Below are 22,127 nucleotides of genomic sequence, written 5' to 3'. Positions count from 1 at the left end.
TATATATATATATATATATATATATATATATATATATATATATATAGTTTCTATATAAAGATTATGTAGAAGAAAGAAAAAATACAGACCTCAGAAAATGGAGAGATCCATTCCAACACAACTCTTCAAAGACATGGAAAAGGAGCAATTCTAAATTTATATGGAAAAAAAACCAGAGTAGCAAAAACTATTCTTAACAATAAAAGAACTTCTGAGGAAATCACCATCCCTGACCTCAAGCTGTACTATAGAGCAATAGTGATAAAAACTGCATGGTATTGGTACAGAGACAGACAGGAAGATCAATGGAATAGAATTGAAGACCCAGAAATGAACCCATACACCTATGGTCACTTGATCTTTGACAAAGAAGCCAAAAATATACAATGGAAAAAGAAAGCATCCTCAATAAATGGTGCTGGTATAATTAGCAGTTGATATATAGAAAAATAAAAATAGATCCAAATAAAATGTCTTTGACAATAAACATAAAATAGTAAATACATGCCACTGTATTATAAGGAACTCAAAAATTCACAATAAAAAAGCAAATGTCTAATTTTTATTCAAAAATTTTTAATTGTTATATATTTGATATTTTAAACAAAACAGAACAAAACCATATAATACTCATCATGGTAAGTTGAACTTAAAAAACTATTTTTTTCTCTTAAGAGGCGAAATAATCCCAAGTTTTTGGAACATTTACCCATGGAATAAAACCAGTATTAGATATTATAAAGCTTTGTTGTCAGACTAAGTTCTATGTTATGTTAAATAGACTGTAAAGTTAAAATTGTTTGAGGTGAGGCATTAAGAAAATATTTTAAGTATAATTGACTTAAACATTAACTATTTGTCTTTTTATAACTAAGTACTGTGTACTTTACAAAAAATGTATATTTTACAGTTCTGGAGTTTCAAAAACATCATGGCATCATTCAGTTTGGGAAAGAAACTCATGGATGGAGCGTCATGCAAAACAAAGGAAACATCCATGTGTATTGGGTTCTTAAGAGGAGTATTCTTAATAACCAATGAAGTTACATGAAAACAGATAGACTAAGAGCTGGGCAGGTTGCTCAGCAGTTAGAAGTGCATATTCTTCTTATGGAGGACCCCAACTCAGTTGCCAGCACTCATATTAGGCATCACATAACCACCTCTAACTCTACTTCCAAATGACCTCATGCCACTTCTGGTCTACACTTTCAAGAGCACTTAAGTGCACATATCCCTCACAGGCATACATTTGGATAATTCCAAAATATACAAATCAAATTTAAAAACAGAATAAAACCAAATTATAAGTTAACCAAACCAAAATAAAGTTAAATTTAATTGACATTTTTATTTGTTTACTACAAATAAAGCATGATAGGGTAGGCCTATATTTTTCCCTCATTTACCAGTAGAAGTACTATGTCTCCTTCTAAAAATGTAACATCCTGTGAGTGTGCACATATAGAAAATAGGTATTTTTAAAACAGGAATGAGATACTATTCATCTAGTAAAATGATAATATAAAAATTAGTAAACAAAATGCTTGAAGAAATATATGAGTTAATAACTTGTGGATAGTTGATAAGTAGAACATCTTGACATAATGTTACACAGACTGAATGTGAGCTAGTACCTGTGCAATTTGCCTTATAATATATTTTGAGATTTATCATGTATTTCTTATTTATTTATTTATTTATTTATTCTTTAATCTTTTTTTTTACAGTCCAGACTTTATCCCCCTGCTGGTCCACCATCTAACTGTTCCACATCCCATACCTCCCCCCTCCATCTCCACAAGGATGTCCCCATCCTCCCACCTCCCACCCCCATCAGAACCCTAAACTCCCTGGGGCCTCCAGTCTCTCAAGGGTTAGGTACATCTCTGACTGTTCCAGACCAGGCAGTCCTCTGTTATATATGTGCTGAATCCTCGTATCAGCTGGTGTACACTGCCTAGTTGGTGGCTCAGTATCTGATCTCAGGGGTCCAGTTAGTTGAGACTGCTGGTTTTAAAATGATCAGTGGGGTTTGGTAAGATGGCTATGTGGTTAAGAGTACTAACTTCTCTGTTAGACGACTAAAGTTCAGTTCCTAGAATCCACACATTTGCTCACAACCATTTAGTTCCAAAGGATCTTACACCTTCTTCTGGCCTCTGCAGGCACTGCACATTGTACATAGACATACATGCAAGCAAAATACCCATACACTTAAAAATAAATAAACCTTTTAAAAGATTAATAAATATTTCCAAGAGTGCAATCGATTGTTAAAAAAATATGAAAAATGTTCATTATTAACTAACAGGGAAGTTCAAAATTACATTATCCCCTCAATCCAGCTATAATAACAACATAAAATGACAAAACAATAAACAAAAAAATACAAGTGCTGGTAGGAATTCACAGAAAGGCAGACCCTTACATACCATTGATGGGAATATAAATTAGTATAGAAATATCATGAAGATTCTTCAAAAAAATTAAAAATAGGCCTACCATATAATCCAGCAGTCCCAGTACCAGGATTATATGTCCAAAGGAAATGAAATCAGTATATAAAAAAAGATATCTGCAGTCCTACACTAAGAAATGTTAGCAGCAAAATGCCCATTAACATGTAAAAGGAAAAAATGTATCATAAACACATTCATACATATATGTGTGTGTGCATATATATGCATATATATATATATATATATATATACATACATATACACACAGCATCATATTTACACACCGTAACATATACATGTATGCAATGGAAAGTCATTCAGCCATAAAAATAGGAAAACTTTTGGTGGTCAGCTTCTTGAGTTCTTTATATATTTTGGATATTATCCCTCTATCAGATGTGGAGTTAGTGAAGACTTTTTTTCCCCAATCTGTAGGTTGCTGATTTGTCTTATTGGCTATGTCTTTTGCCTTACATAAGCTTTCCAGTTTCATGAGGTTCCATTTATTAATTCTTGATCTTAGAGCATGCACCATTGAGTTCTGTTTAGAAAATTCCCCCTTCCCCATGCCAATGAGTTCAAGGCTCTTTGGCACTTTCATTTGTAGTAGATTCATTGTATCTGGTTTTATGTTGAGGTTCTTGATCCACTTGGACTTGAGCCTTGTGCAAGGTGACAAATATGGGTCTATTTTCATTTTTCTACATATCAACAGCCAGTTAGACCAGCACCATTTGTTGAAGATGCTTTGTTTTTTCCATTGTATATGTTTGGCTTCTTTGTCAAAGATCAAGTGACCATAGTGTGGGTTCATTTCTGGGTCTTCAACTCTATTCCATTGATCTACCTGCCTCTCTCTGTACCAATACCATGTGGTTTTTATCACTATTGCTCTGTAGTAAAGCTTGAAGTCAGAGATGGTGATTCCCCCTGCCATTCTTTTATTGTTAAGTATTGTTTTCGCAATTCTGGGTTTTTTTGCCTTTCCAGATGAATTTGAGAATTGCTCTTTCCATGTCTTTGAAGAGTTGTGTTGGGATTTTGATGGGGATTTCATTAAATCTATAGATTGCTTTTGGTAGGGTGGCCATTTTTACTGTGTTAATTCTACCAATCCATTAGCATGGGAGGTCTCTCCATTTTCTGAGATCTTCTATTTCTTTCTTGAGAGACTTGAAGTTATTGTCATACAGATCTTTCACTTGTTTGGTTAGAGTTACCCCAAGATATTTTATATTATTTGTGGCTATTGTGAAGGAGTTGTTTCCCTAATTTCTTTCTCAGCCTGTTTATCATTTGTATAAAGGAAGGCTACTGATTTATTTCAGTTAATTTTATATCTGGCCACTTTACTGGAGTTGTTTATCAGCTGGAGAAGTTCTCTGGTAGAATTTTTTGGGTCGCTTATATATGCTATTATATCATCTGCAAATAGTAATACTTTTATTTCTTCTTTGCCAATTTGTATCCCCTTGATCTCTTTTTGTTGTCTTATTGTTCTAGCTAGCACTTCAAGTACTATGTTGAATAGATACAGGGGGAGTGGACATCCTTGTCTTGTTTCCAATTTTAGTGGGATTGCTTCATGTATTTTTTCCGTTTAATTTGATATTGATTGTTGCTTTGCTCTATATTGCTTTTATTATGTTTAGGTATGGGCCTTGAATTCCTGATCTCTCCAATGCTTTTAACATGAAGGAGTGTTGGGGAGGGAGCAAGGGACCAGGGAAGGAAAGTGGATGGGAGGTGGGGGGAGGGCGAAGAGGGGAACCTGATCTGGTATTGGGTGAGGGAAAAGGACTAAAGTCCTGAGAGCCAGCAGAAAGAATGGAAACAGGCAATCTCGGGAGATAGGGGGTTGGGGGTACTCTTCCAGAATGCACCAGAGACCTTGGAAGTGAGAGACTCTCAAGACTCAAAGAGAGGGACCCTAGATGAAATGCCAGACAGTAGGAAGAGTGAAGTTATAGAGCACACAGGGTTGCCATCCCACAATCAAAACTCTGACTCATAATTGTTCCTGTCTGAAAGAATTGCAGTGATGAAAACGGAGAGGAGCCTGAGGAAAAGAAGGTCCAGTGATAGGCCCAAAGTGGGATCCAGCTCAAGGGAGGTCCCAAGGCCTGACACTATTACTGAGGCTATGGAGTGCTCACAAAAAGGGACCTATCGGGAGTAGGGAGCGATCTCCGAGCGAGGCAGCAAGATGGACACGGGATTCTTCTGTGGAACAAGTGCAGAGCAGAATAATCAGTTCAGCAACAAACAGAAGAAACTGCTCAAGCAGCTGAAATTTGCAGAATGCCTAGAAAAAAAAGGTGGACATGAGCAAAGTAAACTTGGAGGTTATAAAGCCTTGGATAACAAAAAGAGTAACTGAGATCCTTGGATTCGAAGATGATGCTGTGATTGAGTTTATATTCAACCAGCTGGAAGTGAAGAACCCAGATTCCAAAATGATGCAAATCAATCTGACTGGATTTTTAAATGGGAAGAATGCTAGAGAATTCATGGGAGAACTGTGGCCCCTGCTGTTAAGTGCACAAGAAAATATCGCTGGAATCCCTTCTGCTTTCCTAGAGTTGAAGAACGAAGAGATAAAACAAAGATAAATTGAACAAGAAAAATTGGCATCTCTGAAAAAACAAGATGAAGATAAAGATAAGAAGGATAAGGATGAAAAAGAAAGCAGCAGAGAGAAGAGGGAGCGGTCTCTCAGCCCAAGAAGATGCAAATCCAGATCTCCTTCTCCTAGAAGATGATCTTCCCCTATCAGGAGAGAGAGAAAGCGCAGTCACTCTCGGTCTCCCCATCACAGAACCAAGAGCCGGAGTCCTTCCCCTGCCCCAGAAAAGAAGGAGAAATCTCCAGAGCTCCCAGAACCATCAGTGAGAATGAAAGACTCTTCAGTACAGGAGGCCACATCTATGAGTAACATCCTGAAAGCTCCCAAGCCTGAGCCTGTGCCAGAGCCCAAAGACCCGTCGCCAGAGAAAAACTCCAAAAAGGAAAAGGAAAAGGAAAAGGAAAAGACTCGTCCAAGGTCTCGGTCACGTTCCAAATCACGGTCTCGGATCCGGTCTCGATCACCTTCTCATACTCGACCAAGACGGCGAAACAGATCCCGGTCAAGATCATATTCTCCTAGAAGGCGGCCAAGCCCAAGAAGATGACCATCACCCCGAAAAAGTACACCACCAAGACGGATGCCTCCTCCACCAAGGCACAGGAGGAGTAGGTCTCCAGGGAGATGAAGGAGGCGTTCTTCCGCATCACTGTCTGGAAGTAGCTCGTCTTCCTGTTCATCTTGTTCCCAGTCACGGCCAAAGAAGCCTCCCAAGAGGACATCCAGCCTTCCTCGGAAAACGCGTAGGTTATCACCTTCAGCAAGTCCTCCCCAGTGAAGGCACCGGTCACCGTCTCCAGCAACTCCACCTTCCAAAACTCGCCATTCTCCAACTCCCCAGCAGTCAAATCGTACAAGAAAAAGTCGTGTTTCTGTGTCTCCAGGAAGAACTTCAGGTAAAGTGACAAAACATAAAGGTACTGAGAAAAGAGAGTCACCTTCTCCATCACCCAAGCCTAGAAAAGTGGAGTTGTCTGGGTCTGAAGAAGACAAAGGCAGCAAAATGGCTGCCGCTGATTCTGTGCAGCAGAGGCGGCAGTACAGGCGACAGAACCAGCAGTCTTCATCTGACTCTGGCTCCTCTTCCACCTCAGAAGATGAGCGGCCCAAGAGATCCCATGTGAAGAACGGTGAGGTAGGCAAGCGGCGGAGACATTCCCCTTCTCGGAGTGCCTCTCCATCACCTCGAAAGTGCTAAAAAGAGACTTCCCCTCGTAGTGCAAGGAGAAGTCCCTCCCCACCTCCTGCCAGAAGGCTAAGATCTCCTTCTCCAGCCCCTCCTCCTCCTCCCCCACCTTCTCCTCGGTCTCCCACCCCACCACCTCGATGAAGGACCCCTTCTCCTCCCCCACGCCACCGCTCACCGTCTCCAAGAAGATACTCTTCTCCCATCCAGAGGAGATACTCTCCTTTCCCACCTCCAAAGAGAAGAACCGCCTCGCCCCCACCCCCACCCAAGCAAAGGGCATCACCATCTCCACCACCAAAGCGCTGGATCTCTCGCTCTCCACCTTCTAAACAAAGAAGCCCCCCTGTCACCAAGAGACTCCCTCTTTATCTTCAAAGCATAGGAAAGGGTCTTCCCCAGGCCGGTCACACCGGTCACCACAACCAAACAAAAGGCATTTGCCCTCACCAAGGCCTCAGACCTCAAGCCCTCCCCCTGTTCGAAGAGGAGCTTCAACATCGCCCCAAGGAAGACAGTCCCCATCTCCAAGTATTAGGTCTATTAGGAGAGTCTTCAGGACTCCGGAACCCAAAAAGATAAAAAAGGCTGCATCACCAAGCCCTCAGTCCGTAAGAAGGGTTTCCTCTTCCAGATCTGTCTCTGGATCTCCAGAGCCAGCAGCTAAAAAGCCTCCAGCACCTCCCTCTCCTGTGCAGTCTCAGTCACCCTCCACAAACTGGTCACCTGCAATACCAGCCAAAAAGGCTAAAAGCCCAGCACTAAGCCTGTCCCCTGCCAGGAATTTTTATCAAGAAGGAGGTGGAAAGAAAAAGAAGAAGGAGGAGGACAAGAAACACAAGAAGGATAAGAAGCACAAAAAACCACAAGAAGGCGGCTGTGACCGTAACCACCCCAGCCCCTGCAGTCCCTGCAGCCCCTGCAGCTGTTTCTGCTGCAGCCACCACATCAGCACAGGAAGAGCCTGCAGCAGCACCAGAGCCTAGGAAGGAGACTGAGAGTGAAGCTGAAGATGACAACCTTGATGACTTAGAGAGGCACCTGAGGGAGAAGGCCCTTCGATCCATGCGGAAGGCTCAAGTGTTCCCACAGTCCTAGGCAGACATGTTTGTTACGTTGTAAATTTTATTTGGTTTGTACTCAATTCAATTTCAAAATTGCTAAAATGTGTTTGAACTTTAGACTATAACATTTGTTGTAATAATTGCTAGGTTGAAGTTCACCATGTTTTAAAAAAGGGGGGCATGGATTTACATTACAAAGGTGTCCACAGTGTATTAGTGACATTCTTCCATTGACATTTAGAGTGAAATATTTTAAGCCAAAAAAATCTCTTTTTTAAAAAAGGGGGTTTAAATATTGTTGGCATTCTTGTGGTTCCTTTAAATGCCCTTGCTTCTCCCAAGAGGTTGGGTTTGTTTCTTCCTTCCTTTCTTTCTTTCTTTCTTTCTTTCTTTCTTTCTTTCTTTCTTTCTTTCTCTTTTCTTTCTTTTTTTCTTTTTCCTCCTTCCCTTTCTCTTGAATCTTAGCACCCAGGTAAATTATGCTTCCAACCTTATATAGGTTTGTAAGCTCGCCCAGAAGTGAGACCACTGATGAAGTACCACAGAGGTTTGAGTTTGAGTTTGAGTGAGCGTTCCTTCACTCTGTTGCCTGTGGAGTCTGCTGTGGCAGGATGGCAGGATGGCAGCTCTGCCGGGCTGCCCCAGGGATAGTTCCTAAGCTGACTTGGAACTCTAGGTTTTCGCCTTGAAGTTGTGTTGTTTTGTCCCCCTTTTCATCCTCTTTTGTAAAGGCAATTGACTAGACCCAGGAAGGACCTTCAGGTACATACATTTGTTTTTTGAAACTTGGTGGCTCCCACTCACGGTTTTCCTCACTCTTCCAATTGGTGTCCACAACTGAAGAGCTGTATACTTGGCGGGCTGGAAGGGCCTGGACAGTGTCTTGGTTTCACTTGTTTTATTTTATTTTTTAACTAAAGCTATATAAAGCTTGTGGATTAAACAGAATAAATTTCTAAATTAAAAAAAAAAAAAGGACCTATCATGACTGCCCTACGGAAGACTCAACAAGCAGATGAAAGAGTCAGATGCAGCTATTTGCAGCCAACCAATGAACAGAAGCTGTGGTTGAATTAGGGAAAAGCTGGAAGAAGCTGAGGATGAGGGTGACCCTGTAGGAGGACCAGCAGTCTCAATTAACCTGGACCCCTGAGATCTCTCAGACACTGGACCACCAACCAGGCAACATACACCAGCTGATATGAGGCCCCCAACACATATACAGCAGAGGACTGCAGGGTCTGGGTTTAGTCAGAGAAGATGCACCTAACCCTCAAGAGACTGGAGGCCCCAGTCTGGTGGAGTGGGGGCTTGGGGATGGGGACATCCTCTTGAAGATGGGGGGTAAGGAGGAGGAGGTATGGGATGTGGAACAGTCGGAGGGTGGACTGAAAGGGGAATAAAAATTGGAGTTTAAAATAAATAAATTAATTAATTTTAAAAAAATGGAAAAAAAGAAAATCTTTTCATTTGCAAGGACATAGCAAATGAAAGCAATCAAACAAAGAAAAACAACTGTATGGCCTTCAAATGTTAAGTCTAAAATGATTAACTCATAAAATGGGGACTAGTCCTGTGGTTGGCAGGAACATGATCAAAAGGTCTAAACTTTTAGATATATAACATAAGCAAATTCTGAGCATCTCTTGTAAAATATGGATGGCTGAGTGTGCTAAATAATCTGTGATTATCTTTACAGATTGCATGTAAATAACAGGAGGTGAAACTATTCTAACTGACTTCTATCAAGACAGAAAGATTCAGTGGTTTTAAAAAATGTGGTACTTGTATAAGCTGAGGATAGGAAGCAGAACTCAGACTGAGACCCTCATATACATGGGTTTCCTTTATGACAGAGGGAACAGGACAGCCTTCCCAATGCAGGGAGCTCCAACACAGGATGGACATCCAGATGGACAAAAATGGTCCTTTCCAAGTGCTGCCTCCACACACAAACCCCACATCCAGGTTGATGGTAATGGGAAGGGAGTGATCAACTCCATAGATTCCCTCTGCTTTCTCTAACTCAGTTTGCTTCTGCTATTCACTGTCTCTATTTTCCTCAATTTTAACCTGTGTCTGTCATTGTGTGAAAAAAATACAACCTGGCTGTTTTATGTTTGTCTCAAGACTTTCAATTCATTGTCACATTCTATTATTCTATTAGCTTTATTCATTTCAGTTTCTAAATTTTGCTTACTAACTTTTATTTGCCCACATTTTTCCCCACTATTCCCATGCATTAAAAACCATTGTGCAACCAGCATACACCTATTTCACTGGAGTTGTCTGAAGGAAGTAACTTGTGTCATGGTTAGTTTCATCATTAGGGACTTTGTTTCCAGAGTGACTTATTTTCTTACTCAGAATGAGAGATTTGAAAACCAATTTGCCTTCCTTACATTTTGACTAAACTCCTTTGATATATGGTCTTAGTAATAGTGTATGATTGTATTTGGAAGGAGGGAGGGAGAAAGAAAGAATAAGGGGATTTTGTGTCTGTCTGAGACCCATAGAGTGGCATAAAAGAAAAGAATATGATGATTAGTCTGATGAGCTCATGGCAAAATATGAGAATTCCCAAAGAAGCAATAAAGAGTTTACTAAAAAGCCAGCAAAGATACTTGTTAAGCAGTTTTTGAAAGCCTCAGAAAACTGGAGTGGAAGGGCAAAGAGGGGTAGAAAATGGCACTATATGCAAAACTGCAAGTCATTCACACTGGAGAGTATGCCAGTAGACAAAATTAATGAGGCTAAGTGAGAATTATATATAGCCAATCAGGATCTAAAAAGAATGTGTGAATTGGGATGCTGAATGAAACTAACAAAATTGGTAAGAAATAGGAGGAGTTATGATCTCCAGGATCATTATGCAGGTGAAAGGCAGAGAAGAAAATGGGATCAAGCTGAAGCAAAACCATATGACCTTTTACATACATGCTAAAGTATGTCCTCAGGTGACTCAAAACAAAAATCAGCAGCTCAGTCTCCGATAAGCAGATTACAACCTGGGCAAGGACTCACAATGGACTGGGGTTCCAGCTCTTTACAGTACTTTTAGCAATCTATGGATCTTTCCTGCTGGCTAGGCTCAAAAGGGGAGTGCAGGTACCTAGGAACAGGAGAGTTATCTGTGCTCTCACCATATACTCAGCCTCATTAGGAGACTGGACTGGTTTCAACAAAGAATGCTACCACCTAGACACAAGGTATGATAAGGAGTTGTGAAGGCTAGTTTTTGCCCATAATTCTGTGCCTGAATATTGCACCCAACACTTACCTTTACAGGACCCCACATGGTCTAACCCAGAAAGGGAGATTCTTCTTGGCACCATAATGTACCCTGGCTTCTTGTTACTGCTGTGCCCAGTCAACAGGGGCTGATCTTGGCGCCGTTCATAGAGATAACTTGGCTTAGGTGGACGAGGAGGTGGAATGTTAGACATAATGTTTAGATCTTTTACCCCACTGGGTAAGGAAACTTGTTTTCCTTCTACGTGAACTGTGGGATTTAAGGAAGATTCTAGCAATGGAGAAGAAGGCACCAAGTTCCTGGATGGGCCATTGATTTCTCTATTCCGGATTAAAGAAGCCTGGGGCCGTACGGAAGGAAAATCCTGAGATACTTTTCCGTGGTGCAAGGGATGGACCAAATTATTAGAAGTAAATGGCTGTAGACCATCAAGAAAAACATCATCAAATGAAGTCTGCGCCAATGAGTGGTCTGAATTTGACCAGTTATCACATCTGGTGGGAAGACTGAAGGAAAAAAAACAAATAAATTTGATTGATATGTAGATATCCACATACAAAATCTACATGTACCTTATTATAAGTTGTCATATGCCACCTTTTGTTCTACTTGTAGAGACTTATTCTTTCTACAACACACAGTTATACCAACTCCTTAGTGCAGAAAAAAGTCTGCTGGTTTTTTTCATTCTATATACCATGAGATAAGTATGAAAATGCAAGGTTAGAAATGAAAGCCACAATGTTGAAACCCAATTCATTGTATTTAGTATACTACTTCATCTTTAATAATGATATTGATAATCATCTGCCCTTGTCCTTGGCAATAGTAAGAAAGAGATAAGATTAGATCCATCTACTAGAAATAATTCTTGCTAAACAAATATATTTGGTTATGTGCTTTGAGCACATCTCAAAGACTTTGCAAAAGGGAATGTGGGCTCTGTGAACAGAATAGAACATGCCAGAAGGCCCAGTTGAGTCCCAAAAGTAAGCATACCTGGCATGGTGCAGTATTCCAGTCTCACAGTTGGACAGAATCAGATAATCAGGAAGGAAGAGAAACTCTGACTCACTTCTGGTTTCCTTGGTGACTAAAGTATTAGTGTTTCGGTCATCTTTTGGCAAGGCAGAGTTGGCAACATGGATGGTATGAAGTGAACTGGCAGGGGATGGCTGGAGGGGGGAAGGCATGTGAGAGAGACTCTCCGTGGACTCTGCTGGAAAAATTATTTCCCAAGTTAGTGTTTTAAGAATGGCTATAACATTCAAAAGTTTTTCAAACAGCATCCAAAAAAACAAATAGAAGATGTAAATCACAGCTGGTGTTTGTATGGGTGGAGGCAACCATTTCCTGAAGCTATAAACAATGTCTGGGAAAGAAGACCAATGTTCCAAGGGTGAAGTGTTGAATCAATTAAGAGTCAAAACACACACACACACAAACATACATACACACAAACACACACACATACACACAATCATACACACACAAACACACACACATACACACAATCATACACACACAAACACACACACATACACACACACAAACAAAATAATAACAACAAAACCCCCAAGCATTCTTGGCTGAAAACCTACAGTTCAATAGCTTAACAGTCCTCAGCAGTAGCCTTGTATCATCGTTTATTCACTCAACAAATAAACATATATGTATGCATATTATTTATGCATAACAAGTCTATATATACTTACATATGCATTCATGCATATGAATATTATGATTTGGATATGATGTACCCTCCTCTGTAAGGTTCATGTGTTGAAGGCTTTGACACTGACTAATGAATTGAATAATTGAGTGGATTATGTAGACTCTCACTAAGAATGGATTAATCTACTAAATAATTGATAATTTGGTGGCATTTGGAGGTGGTAGAAACTTTTAAAATCATGATTGCTGGGTGGTGGTGGCAGCAGCAAATACCTTTATTCCCAGCACTTGGGAGGCAGAAGCAGGTGGATCTGTGAGTTTAAGGCCTACCTGGTCTACAGATCAAGTTCCAGAATAGACAGTGCTGTTACACAGAGAAACCATGTCTCGAAAAACAAAACAAAACAAATAAAAAAGAAGTCATGATTTCTAAAAAGATTATCACCATTAAAAAGAGGTCAAGTGGGGCTGGAGAGATGGCTCAGCAATTAAGAGCACTGACTGTTCTTCCAAAGGTCCTGAGTTCAATTCTCAGCAACCACATGGTGGCTCACAACCAGCTGTAATGGGATCTGACACCCTCTTCTGATGTGTCTGAAGATAGCTACAGTGTACATTAAGTAAATGAATCTTTTTTTTTTTAAAAGAAGTTAAAAGGACTGGGTATGAAAAGCACAGTGATTGAGTGCATGCCTACCAAAATCAAGGCTCTGGGCCCAATCTCAAAATGCATACCAATGACAATACTAATAATGTGAAGCACATTGCACCAGGAAAATAGGAAAGCTATGTTGATGATACCTCAAGAATCAATATGACATTAACCATTACAAGGATAAAGAGTTAAAGTATAAACTCCTTTGAAAGACTCTCCTTTGGGAAGAGAGTGCTGTCATGGTACCCTAATCACAGGATGCCTTGCTTACACAAAGCTACCCAAGTTCAGTAGCACAGGTATTTGGATGTTGCTGCAGCCATGTTTCAAGAAGGACTAGCTACCACCACGAACTGATGGCAAACACTAGCATCATTTACAAGATGCTGGTTTTACAAGGATACTGAATCTAAGAGCCTTGGAGTCTTGGAGATGCCCTTCTAGATTTCAAAGGAAAGTCTGAGAAACCATACAATGTGTACTAGGATCAGATTATTTGGGAGTAGTCCATGAGAGGGGACTATATAAAGCTGTGTAAATGAAGCTAAAGATACAAGGAAAAATTCAAGAAGCTGGAAATGTCAAGAACATGGAACATTGTGGGAAGCCATTGGGGCTGCTTGGCTGAATCTGATATTGGCCAAGAACAAGGAATTGGGCTTTAGACAAGAATCTGACTTTGGGCCATGACAAGGAAGTAAATTCAGGCAGGAGTCTAGTTTTAGGCTAAAACAAAGAGGTAAGCCTCAGGCATGAATATGACTGTGGGCTAGGACAGGGAAGTAGGCTCGGATACTTCGTCATCCTGATGAGCCCTTAGAACCAGCGATCATGAGAGTGATCATGGGACTCTGCATATTGCCTTGTTTGTTCCTTGACTGTTTGTTTCTATTGTAATGTTGGTTCCTCAAATCTAGAACTGACCTAAATACTTGCATGTAATTAAAAGGGTTTAAAAGAAAAGTTGAATTAAACGAACCTGCCTTCAGCCTCAGAACTGGCTGGGGTCACGCTACAGTTTTGTCTAACTGTCTCTTTTCTTTTAATCCTCACTCCTGCGCTGGAGACCCTGTTGGCTGACTGAGAGGGCTTGGTCAGAACATCTTTTTTCTTTTGTTTTGTTTTGAGGCAGGGTTTATTTGTGTAGCCTTGGATGTCCTAGAACTCACTTTGTAGACTAGGCTGGCCTCAAACTCACAGAGATCTACCTCCCTCTGCTTCCTGAGTGTTAGGATTAAAGGTGTGCTCCACCACTGCTTAACCACAGAACGGCTTCTAAAGAAAGGCACTGGAGCAAGTGGAGCTAGCCTAGGGAGGAAACCATATGAGCTGTAGTAACTGTCAAAGCTGGAAGGGCACGGCTCTCCAAACTCTGAGGAGCTCACATAGTGCTCTATGCTCCAGCTAAAGGACATGAAATTATAGGATTTAAAACTTGTCCTGCTGGGTTTTGGCTTTTCTTGGTCCCTCCTTTCTTATGCCTCCATTCCTGACTTTTGAAATTGGAATGTTTAGTCTATGCCATTTTATGTTGGGAGTATGTAAATTGTTTGATTTTTATAGGGACTCACAAACAAGAGATTGCTTTTAGTCTCCAGATAAGATTTTGTACTTGGATTTTTTGAGTAACACTGAATTTGTTAACTCTTTGGTAAAAGAATTTGTATGTTTTTAGTTGTGTACTGGATAGTTATAGCATGTTAGGTAGAATTACAATCATCTTGATATCTTTATTTTGAATTTAAGTATAGTTTAAGGGAATTTGATAAGGTATTAGATGGACAAAGATGATGATTAATCTTATCAATTTGGCTGGACTGAAAAATGACTTAAAAGTTATTCAAGCACAGTTCTGTGAGTATAGGAATTTTCACAGATGATTAAGGGGAGAGAAGTGTGTACATCATTCAATGAACTAGGCTCTTGGATTAAAGAAAAAGAGAAGAAGCCCATAAGTATAGGCATTCATTCCCCCCTTGCTTCTGGCTACTATGAAGTGAGCAACTGTGACAAACACATATTCTTGAAGCTGTGACAGTCTGCCTCACAATAGGCTGACAGCAACAGGCCTACACACAAAGTATCCAAACAATCATGGACTGAAACAATCAGCCAAAATAAATCTGTCCCCCTTTGTGTTTTGTAACTGCATCAAAAAGCCTAACATATTACATATGCATAAATTGTGTATATTCATATTTATGTAGAAATTCTATTAGTGCATCTACATATGTGACTTCTAACTCTGATGATATAGCTGAAACAAAGACCCTGTCTTTACTTGAGTTTACACTATACCAGAGGAGTCACATAAGCAACACATAAATACAGTGGTGTTAATAATTGTTATATATAAGGAGAAAGAAAGGAATAGTATGTTTTGATGGCTGGGTAACCCTCTGTTTCTCAGGAACACTAAATCTCACCAAAGTCTAAGAACAGAGGTCAAAATTTAATGTGGATTAAAAGGTAATGAGAACTCCAGATCATAAAAAGCCAATGAAAAGCTTTTTGTGTGTGTCATTTTTTTTTTATTCTTCTCTCAGGTATTATATCCTGACCATAGTTTTCAATACAGGGTTCCTCAGTCAAAGTGACCCTGAACTTCCTGAGGTCATGTCTGGGTTCTAGTTATCATCTGTTTTCTTCACATGTCCTCTGTATATACCATAGAGATGATGATAGCACATCTACCACAGAGTCAATATAGGATAAGACAAATTCATAGGGGAGATACAATGTTCACTAGCCTATAGCTGTCGATACAGAAGCAAATACTGTACAGTTGTTCCCTCTTATTGTACTTTCCCCTTCTGTGGTTTTATTTACCTGAAATCAATCTTGGTCTAAGAATATGAAATGGCAAATTTCAGAAATAAGGAAGTAGCATGTCTTTTTAAAGAGTTTTAGTGTGTGTATGTGTGTATGTGTATGTTCGTGTACATAGTTACATGAGTGTGTGTATATACACAGTGACTGTGAAGGCCAGAGAAGGGCTTTGGATCCCTTGGATCTGGAGTTACAGGAAGTTGTGAGTTGCCTAATGTGGGTGATGGAAACTAAAAACAAGTCCTCTGCCAGAGCAGTATGCACTCTTCAACACTGAGCCATCTCTCTATCCCTGGAAGTCATAAGTTTTAAATTGTGAGGCATTATGTATAGTATATCAAGTTAATTGTCATGGCACCACAGTATTTTTCAAGTAACTTTTTTTTCTTAATATTAGCCTCAATGTGTGAGAGTAGTAATCCCAGAAATTGAATTATGTAAAATAAAAGTCATTAAATGCTTCCGTTAGCTCAAACAGGTGACATATTTTCACTTAATAAGAAAAAGTCTTATACTAAGGTTGCAAGATTAGTATAAAATGAGCCTTATGTTCATGAAATTGTGAAGGAAAAAGAAATATGTACTAATCTTACTGTCCCACTTCAAACTATAAAAGTTTCTGATAACTGTCATAGTATATGATAAATACTTATATAAGATGGAAAAGAGCCGGGCGGTGGTGGCGCACGCCTTTAATCCCATCACTTGGGAGGCAGAGGCAGGCGGATTTCTGAGTTCGAGGCCAGCCTACTACAGAGTGAGTTCCAGGACAGCCAGGACTACACAGAGAAACCCTGTCTTGAAAAAACAAAAAACAAGAAAAAAGGTGGAAAGGCATTAAATTTGTGTGTGTGTGTGTGTGTGTGTGTGTGTGTGTGTGTGTGTGTGTGTGTAGAAAATGATATACTATCAAAAATAGAATTTTGGTACTATTTGAGGCTTCAGGCATCTACTTGGAATGTTAAAATCCATCACTTGTAAATAAAGGGGGCTGTTGCATATGTAAAACTGCAAGAAAACCTGTATAACATAGATTTCAGACCAAAGGAAAAAAAAAAAAAAGGACTTGGCCTTTATATCCCCTAAAAACTGAGGGAATAAAAGGAGTTGTGGGGAAGTTTGGTTTCTTCCTGATGCTTTATTCCAGTTCTGCCACTGGAATATACATATGTGATGTGATGTGATGTGATGATGTGATGTGTGTGTGTTTGTACAACTGCTAGATGAGAAATGAAAGAGGAAGTAAATTATAACAGGATGTATGAAAAATATATATGTAAAATTTTGACTAAATGTAGGCATTAGGGTTGTGAAGAGTCAGCAGCAAGTACCACTGGAAGAATTGATCAAGGAGGTTTGTTGGGTTTGCTTGACATCAGGCTCTAGTCATGATGGAGATATACTGCTACTTTGCAAGTTCTGTCTGTTGTACCAAAGATAAAGTACTTGCTGTCACTTCATTTCCTTTTATTTGAGTGTTTTCAAAGCTCAGCAATGCTACTAAATAGTATCAGTTAATAAGCTCCACTGGCTCATGAAAAGAAACAGATGCACACAAGTATGCTTGCCTTAGAGATGGAACCCTGACTCTCCATTGCCTCCTGGTGTTATAATGTGGATATTTATTTGGTAGATGGTAAAAAGAGCAAAAGAATTATTGAAAAGTTGAAATGTGTGCCAAGATTAGGGATAAAAATTTTTGTCTACTAAACAAAGAAAGTAAAAGAAACCAGATTCAAAACTCCCTATTCTATCAGAATGTGATGAAATTGGGCTCTGTGATGACTAATCTTAGTTGTCAAACTGACTACATCTCAAATCAACTAAAACCCAAGTGACTGGGCATGCCTGTGAAGAGTTTCATGATTGGATCGTTTGAGGTGAAATGGCACACCAAGAATCTTAGCCACACCTTCTGGTAGCAGCCACATAAAAGCACACGAAAAGAGGAAGATTTTGCTTTTTGTCTGCTTGTCCTCTATCTGGCTAGCAAGTTCATCTATCCTGCTATTGAGGCATTCTTTTGCTACTATTAGAACATACTTAACGATTCCCATATACACAGAAGACCAACTGAGACATACATCCTCATGAATTGAGCAACTATCTGATTTTTGGTCTTTCCATCATGAGAAAGTCATTGTTGAACTAGCTGGACTACACTTGTACCTCAAATAAGATATCTCTCTCATATGCACTCACTGATAAGTGGATATTAACCCCAAAGCTCACAATACTGAAGATACAACTCACAGACCACATGAAGCTCAAGAAGAAGGAAGACCAAAGTGTGGGTGCTTCAGTCCTTCTTAGGAGTAAGAAAATACTCATGTGAGCAAATACAGAGACAAAGTGTGGAGCAGAGACTGGAGGAGGGATCCATCCCATGTGCAATCACCAAATGAAAACACTGTTGTGTATGCCAGGAAATGCATGCTGACAGGAGCCTGATATAGCTGTCTCCTGAGAGGCTCTGCCAGAGCCTGACATATACAACTAACCATTGAACTGATAACGGGGTCCCCAATGGAGGAGTTAGAGAGAAGACTGAAGGAGTTGAAGGGGCTTGTGGCCCCATGAGGAGACCGACAATACCAAACAACCAGAGCTCCCAGGGTCTAAACAGCCAACCTGAGAACACACATGGAGGAACCCATGGCTCCAGCTGTATATGTAGGGGAGGATGACATTGTCCTGCATCAGTAGGAGAGGAGGGCCTTGGTCCTGGAAAGGCTGGATACCTCCATTTGAGGGAATTCGAGGGCAGGGAAGTGGGAGTGGGTGGATGGGTGGGGGCACATCATCATAGAAACAGGAGGAGGGGTGATGGGATAAGGGATTTCTAGGGGTGGGGGAATGGGGAAGGGGATAACATCTGAAAGGTAGATAAATAAATTATTCAATAATAATAATAAAAACATAATGGAACTGACTATTGCACTTGAGCATTCGAGACTTTTTGTCAACAATTTAATATTACCCATATTACTGGGATTCCTTATGCTCCTCAAGAACAAGGGACTGTGGAAGGGGCCCATGGAACTTTAAAACAATATCTTCTTAAAATAAAAAGGAGGGAAGTTTATCCCCACACACCACACATTTATTTAAATCATGTTACTTTATTTTAAATTTTTTTTAAAAAATTTGGATGCCAAGGAACTTTCTGCTGAGTGTGTATGGTACCCTAAAACTAGGCATACTTATGCTTAGGTAAAAGGGAAGGATCTACTTACTGGCATATGGCATGATCCCAATCAGGTATCTAATATGGGGAAGAGGGCATGTTTGTGTTTTTTTCTGCAGGATGCTGAAGAAGCATGGTTGCTGCCAGAGCGATTGGTGAGACATGCTGATGCTGAGACGAAGAATGATGCTAACCCGTGAGCTTGCTGAGTGCCCTGACAATGGTGACTGGAAGCTGTATTGGACATATGTTCCCAACCCACCTTTGCTTGCCTATATCCCAGATGGGACAAGCTGCCTTGCCTCAAGGTTTCAGACTTTGTGGAACAGATAATCAAAAAGAGAAGTTATAATGACTCTTGTATTTTTCGTAAATGTGACCAGTTATTCAGACTCAATTATGTACTGGTCTAGAAATCAATCCAACGTTAGAAATAACAGTCTTCATTTGGAAGGCTGGATCGGGACATTTTCAGAGACATATTTGGAAGTTAGCTGCAGTTCTCTATGATGTTACTTTAGCATGAGATAAAGTTGGGACAGAATCTGGATTTCAAACAAGTATTAGCACATGCGTTAAGGCTCTTTTAATTGTTAAGTTAAAATTGCTTTTGTTTCTTCTACAGTATTTAATGTAAGTTGCATTGATTGTACACTTTCTAATTGTGTTAGTGTGTTGAAACCTGGCATGTCCGTTGTGGGGATCTATCAACCAGCTTTTGTTTTATTGTCCTGAGTTTTACAGAACCTTGGTATTCTGAAAAAAAAGCTTGCAAGTACTGGAAAAAGTGTGTCAGGCTTTAAGCAGAAGTGGGCTTGATTATTGCTGGTATAACAGCTTTAATTACATTAATTGCTAGCACCATTGCTTCTGCAATTGCTTTAACACAAGAAGTTGAGACAGCTACTTTTGTTAATCCTTTAGTAAAAAATGTTACTAATGTGTTGAGTATACAAGGATTTAGATAGGCATTTGGAAGAACAGACTGATGCTCTTTATCATATTCAAATTATTGGAAGGAGGTTCAGAGTTTAAGACTAAGAAGCTATCTTTAGTGTCATGCCAAATATCATTGGATTTGTGTTACTTCTAAAATTTACAATGATAGTCATTATAATTAGGAAAAAGTTTAAAGACACTTGCAGTATATTTGACATAATTCTAATACCTCTCTGGATGTTTTAACTTTGCATAGTGAGATTATGAGTTTAAAGAATGCTGCTCTGCTGAGCATTGATGAGGCAGATACTGCTGATAAAATTACCCATGGCCTGAAGTCAGTATTTCCATTTAGGTCAAGCTTGAAGAATAGTATATATATCTTAATCATGCTAGACCTTTTTTTCCTGGGAATACTTTTATTCCTACCCATCATGTTAAAGCTTATTTTTAACAACATTAACATGTTATGTTGGCAGCCTAAGTACATGGCTTGAAACTGAAAATGGATCCCCAGACAGAATTATTAAATTAACAGGCTGACAAGCCAAGGACGGGTAAGATTATGCATAGAGCCTTACCAACCTAAGACATAAATGTGTTGCTTTTCATAATGCATATTCCATGATGGGTAAGGAAGGAATTCTTGTCAGAACAACCTAATACAGGCTCAGTCTTGTTGATGAAATAAAAAAGGGGGAGAAGCAGAGAGCTATGGGCGCTGCTTGATAAGAATCTGACATGGGCCAAGGACAAGGAAATGGGCTGCTTGGCAGGAATATGACATTGGCCATGGACAAGGAAGTGGACTGCAGGCAGGAATCTAACATTAGGCTAAAACAAAGAAGTAATTTCAGGCAGGAATCTAAATCTTAGGCTAGAACAAAGAAGTAGGTGTCAGACATGAAAATGACTTTGAGCTAGGACAAGGAATTAGGCTCAGATATTTTGGTCATCCTGATAAGCCCTTAGAAACACTGATCCCTGGAGTGACCATGGGACTTTGTTTATTGCCTTGCTTGTTCTTTGACTATTTGTGTTTATTGTCTTGCTTGTTCCTTGACTATTTGCATCTTATTGTGTTGCTAGTTCCTCAACCTAGAACTGACCTTAATACTTGCATGTAATTAAAATTGTATGAAAGCAAAAAGGAGGAGGGGGGATGGGATGGGGGTTTATGGGGGGTAATGAGGAAAGGAAATGGCATCTGAAATGTAAATAAATAAAATATCCAATAAAAAGAAAGAAAAAGATCTCTCCCTCTCCCTCCCCCCTCTTTTCCCCTCTCCCTCTCTAACTACTTAAGAGAACCTTGACTAGTACAGGCACAAAAAAATTTATGAAGGGTAGTGAATTATAATGCAAGGCTAAAAACCATCTTTTATGTTACATGGGAATGAAAGTATGTGGAGACAGAGTGAAAAATGAGGGAACGAAGAGAAGGAGTAGAACTAGGGAGAGGAAGAAGAAAAAGAGAAAAAGGAAGAGGAGAAAAGAATTGAGTCAGGTGCCCCCAATGCCCAGAAGTGATCCACAGCAAACTTCCAGGTTGTTTATCAGCAGAGATCTCAAATATTATATGTATAGGCAGATTTTTGCCTTTCCACATTTGGACTTGAATCCTACTACCAAGTGAAAGACAGTGCTTTCTAGTGCTGTATTAAATTTAGTAGGATATACATTAGATTGCCAAAATACCTTCACAGAGGCAGGCACCTTGCATCACTTACTTGCAGTAGCTTTCCGGTACCAGCAAACCATCGTGGACCATCCTTTTGTTCACAGGAGTTCCAACCCTGCTCTTACCTGCACCATCTTCCAGATGACTGAAATTGCAAACTTGACTGATGCTGTGTACCCACACCTGCATTTCTTCCTCAGTCTTGGCTACCAGGTAGAATGTGCGAGAAGTGGTCTTGACAATGAACACAAAATTGTTCTGAAATTCCTTCCTAATGAAATCAGGGCCTGCATGCTTCCACACAGTGCATTCGCTGAGATCTATCACACGAATGGGCTTCCTGGAATGCTTGTTGTGGTAGTACTCTAAGACATCAGGATTGCCACTCATGCGACCCCGCCTGAGGACAAACCAGCGCTTACGCCAAGCCTGCAGAAGAAATTTAACATAAAGTTATTACACCATTTGTTCATTTTTCTCAAGCTCTGCCAAGGAAAACTGTCATTCTAAAGTAACACCTTTTGAGAGACAGAGAGAGAGAGAGAGAGAGAGAGAGAGAGAGAGAGAGAGA

At 39.9% G+C, this 22,127-nt stretch overlaps 1 protein-coding gene and 1 pseudogene across 6 annotated transcripts in view; one reads left to right on the top strand and one right to left on the bottom strand.

Annotated features, from left to right (window-relative positions):
- Gab3 (GRB2 associated binding protein 3) overlaps positions 1–22,127 on the bottom strand; it is a 127,481-nt gene that overhangs the window by 54,644 nt on the left and 50,710 nt on the right. For 4 of the 6 annotated variants that reach the window (XR_003713725.1, XR_003713726.1, XR_003713727.1 and 1 more), the window contains exons 2-4: positions 21,682–21,985; positions 11,591–11,810; positions 10,619–11,097 (exon numbers count right to left, since the gene is read on the bottom strand). Coding sequence is in view for 2 of the 6 variants with exons in the window: in XM_028785256.1 (XP_028641089.1) it covers positions 10,619–11,097; positions 11,591–11,810; positions 21,682–21,985 (1,003 nt within the window). In the remaining 4 variants the exon portion in view is untranslated. The remainder of the gene's footprint in view (positions 1–10,618; positions 11,098–11,590; positions 11,811–21,681; positions 21,986–22,127) is intronic. The other 2 variants (XR_003713728.1, XM_028785257.1) reach the window with 1 other exon arrangement.
- LOC114637106 lies at positions 4,669–7,372 on the top strand (annotated as a pseudogene).

The sequence above is a fragment of the Grammomys surdaster genome, unplaced genomic scaffold, assembly GCF_004785775.1.
Source record: "Grammomys surdaster isolate TR1022 unplaced genomic scaffold, NIH_TR_1.0 125178, whole genome shotgun sequence".
NCBI classification, from domain to species: Eukaryota; Metazoa; Chordata; class Mammalia; order Rodentia; family Muridae; genus Grammomys; species Grammomys surdaster.
Note: the sequence above shows the minus strand (reverse complement) of the source record. Positions and strands in the feature narration are given on the sequence as shown.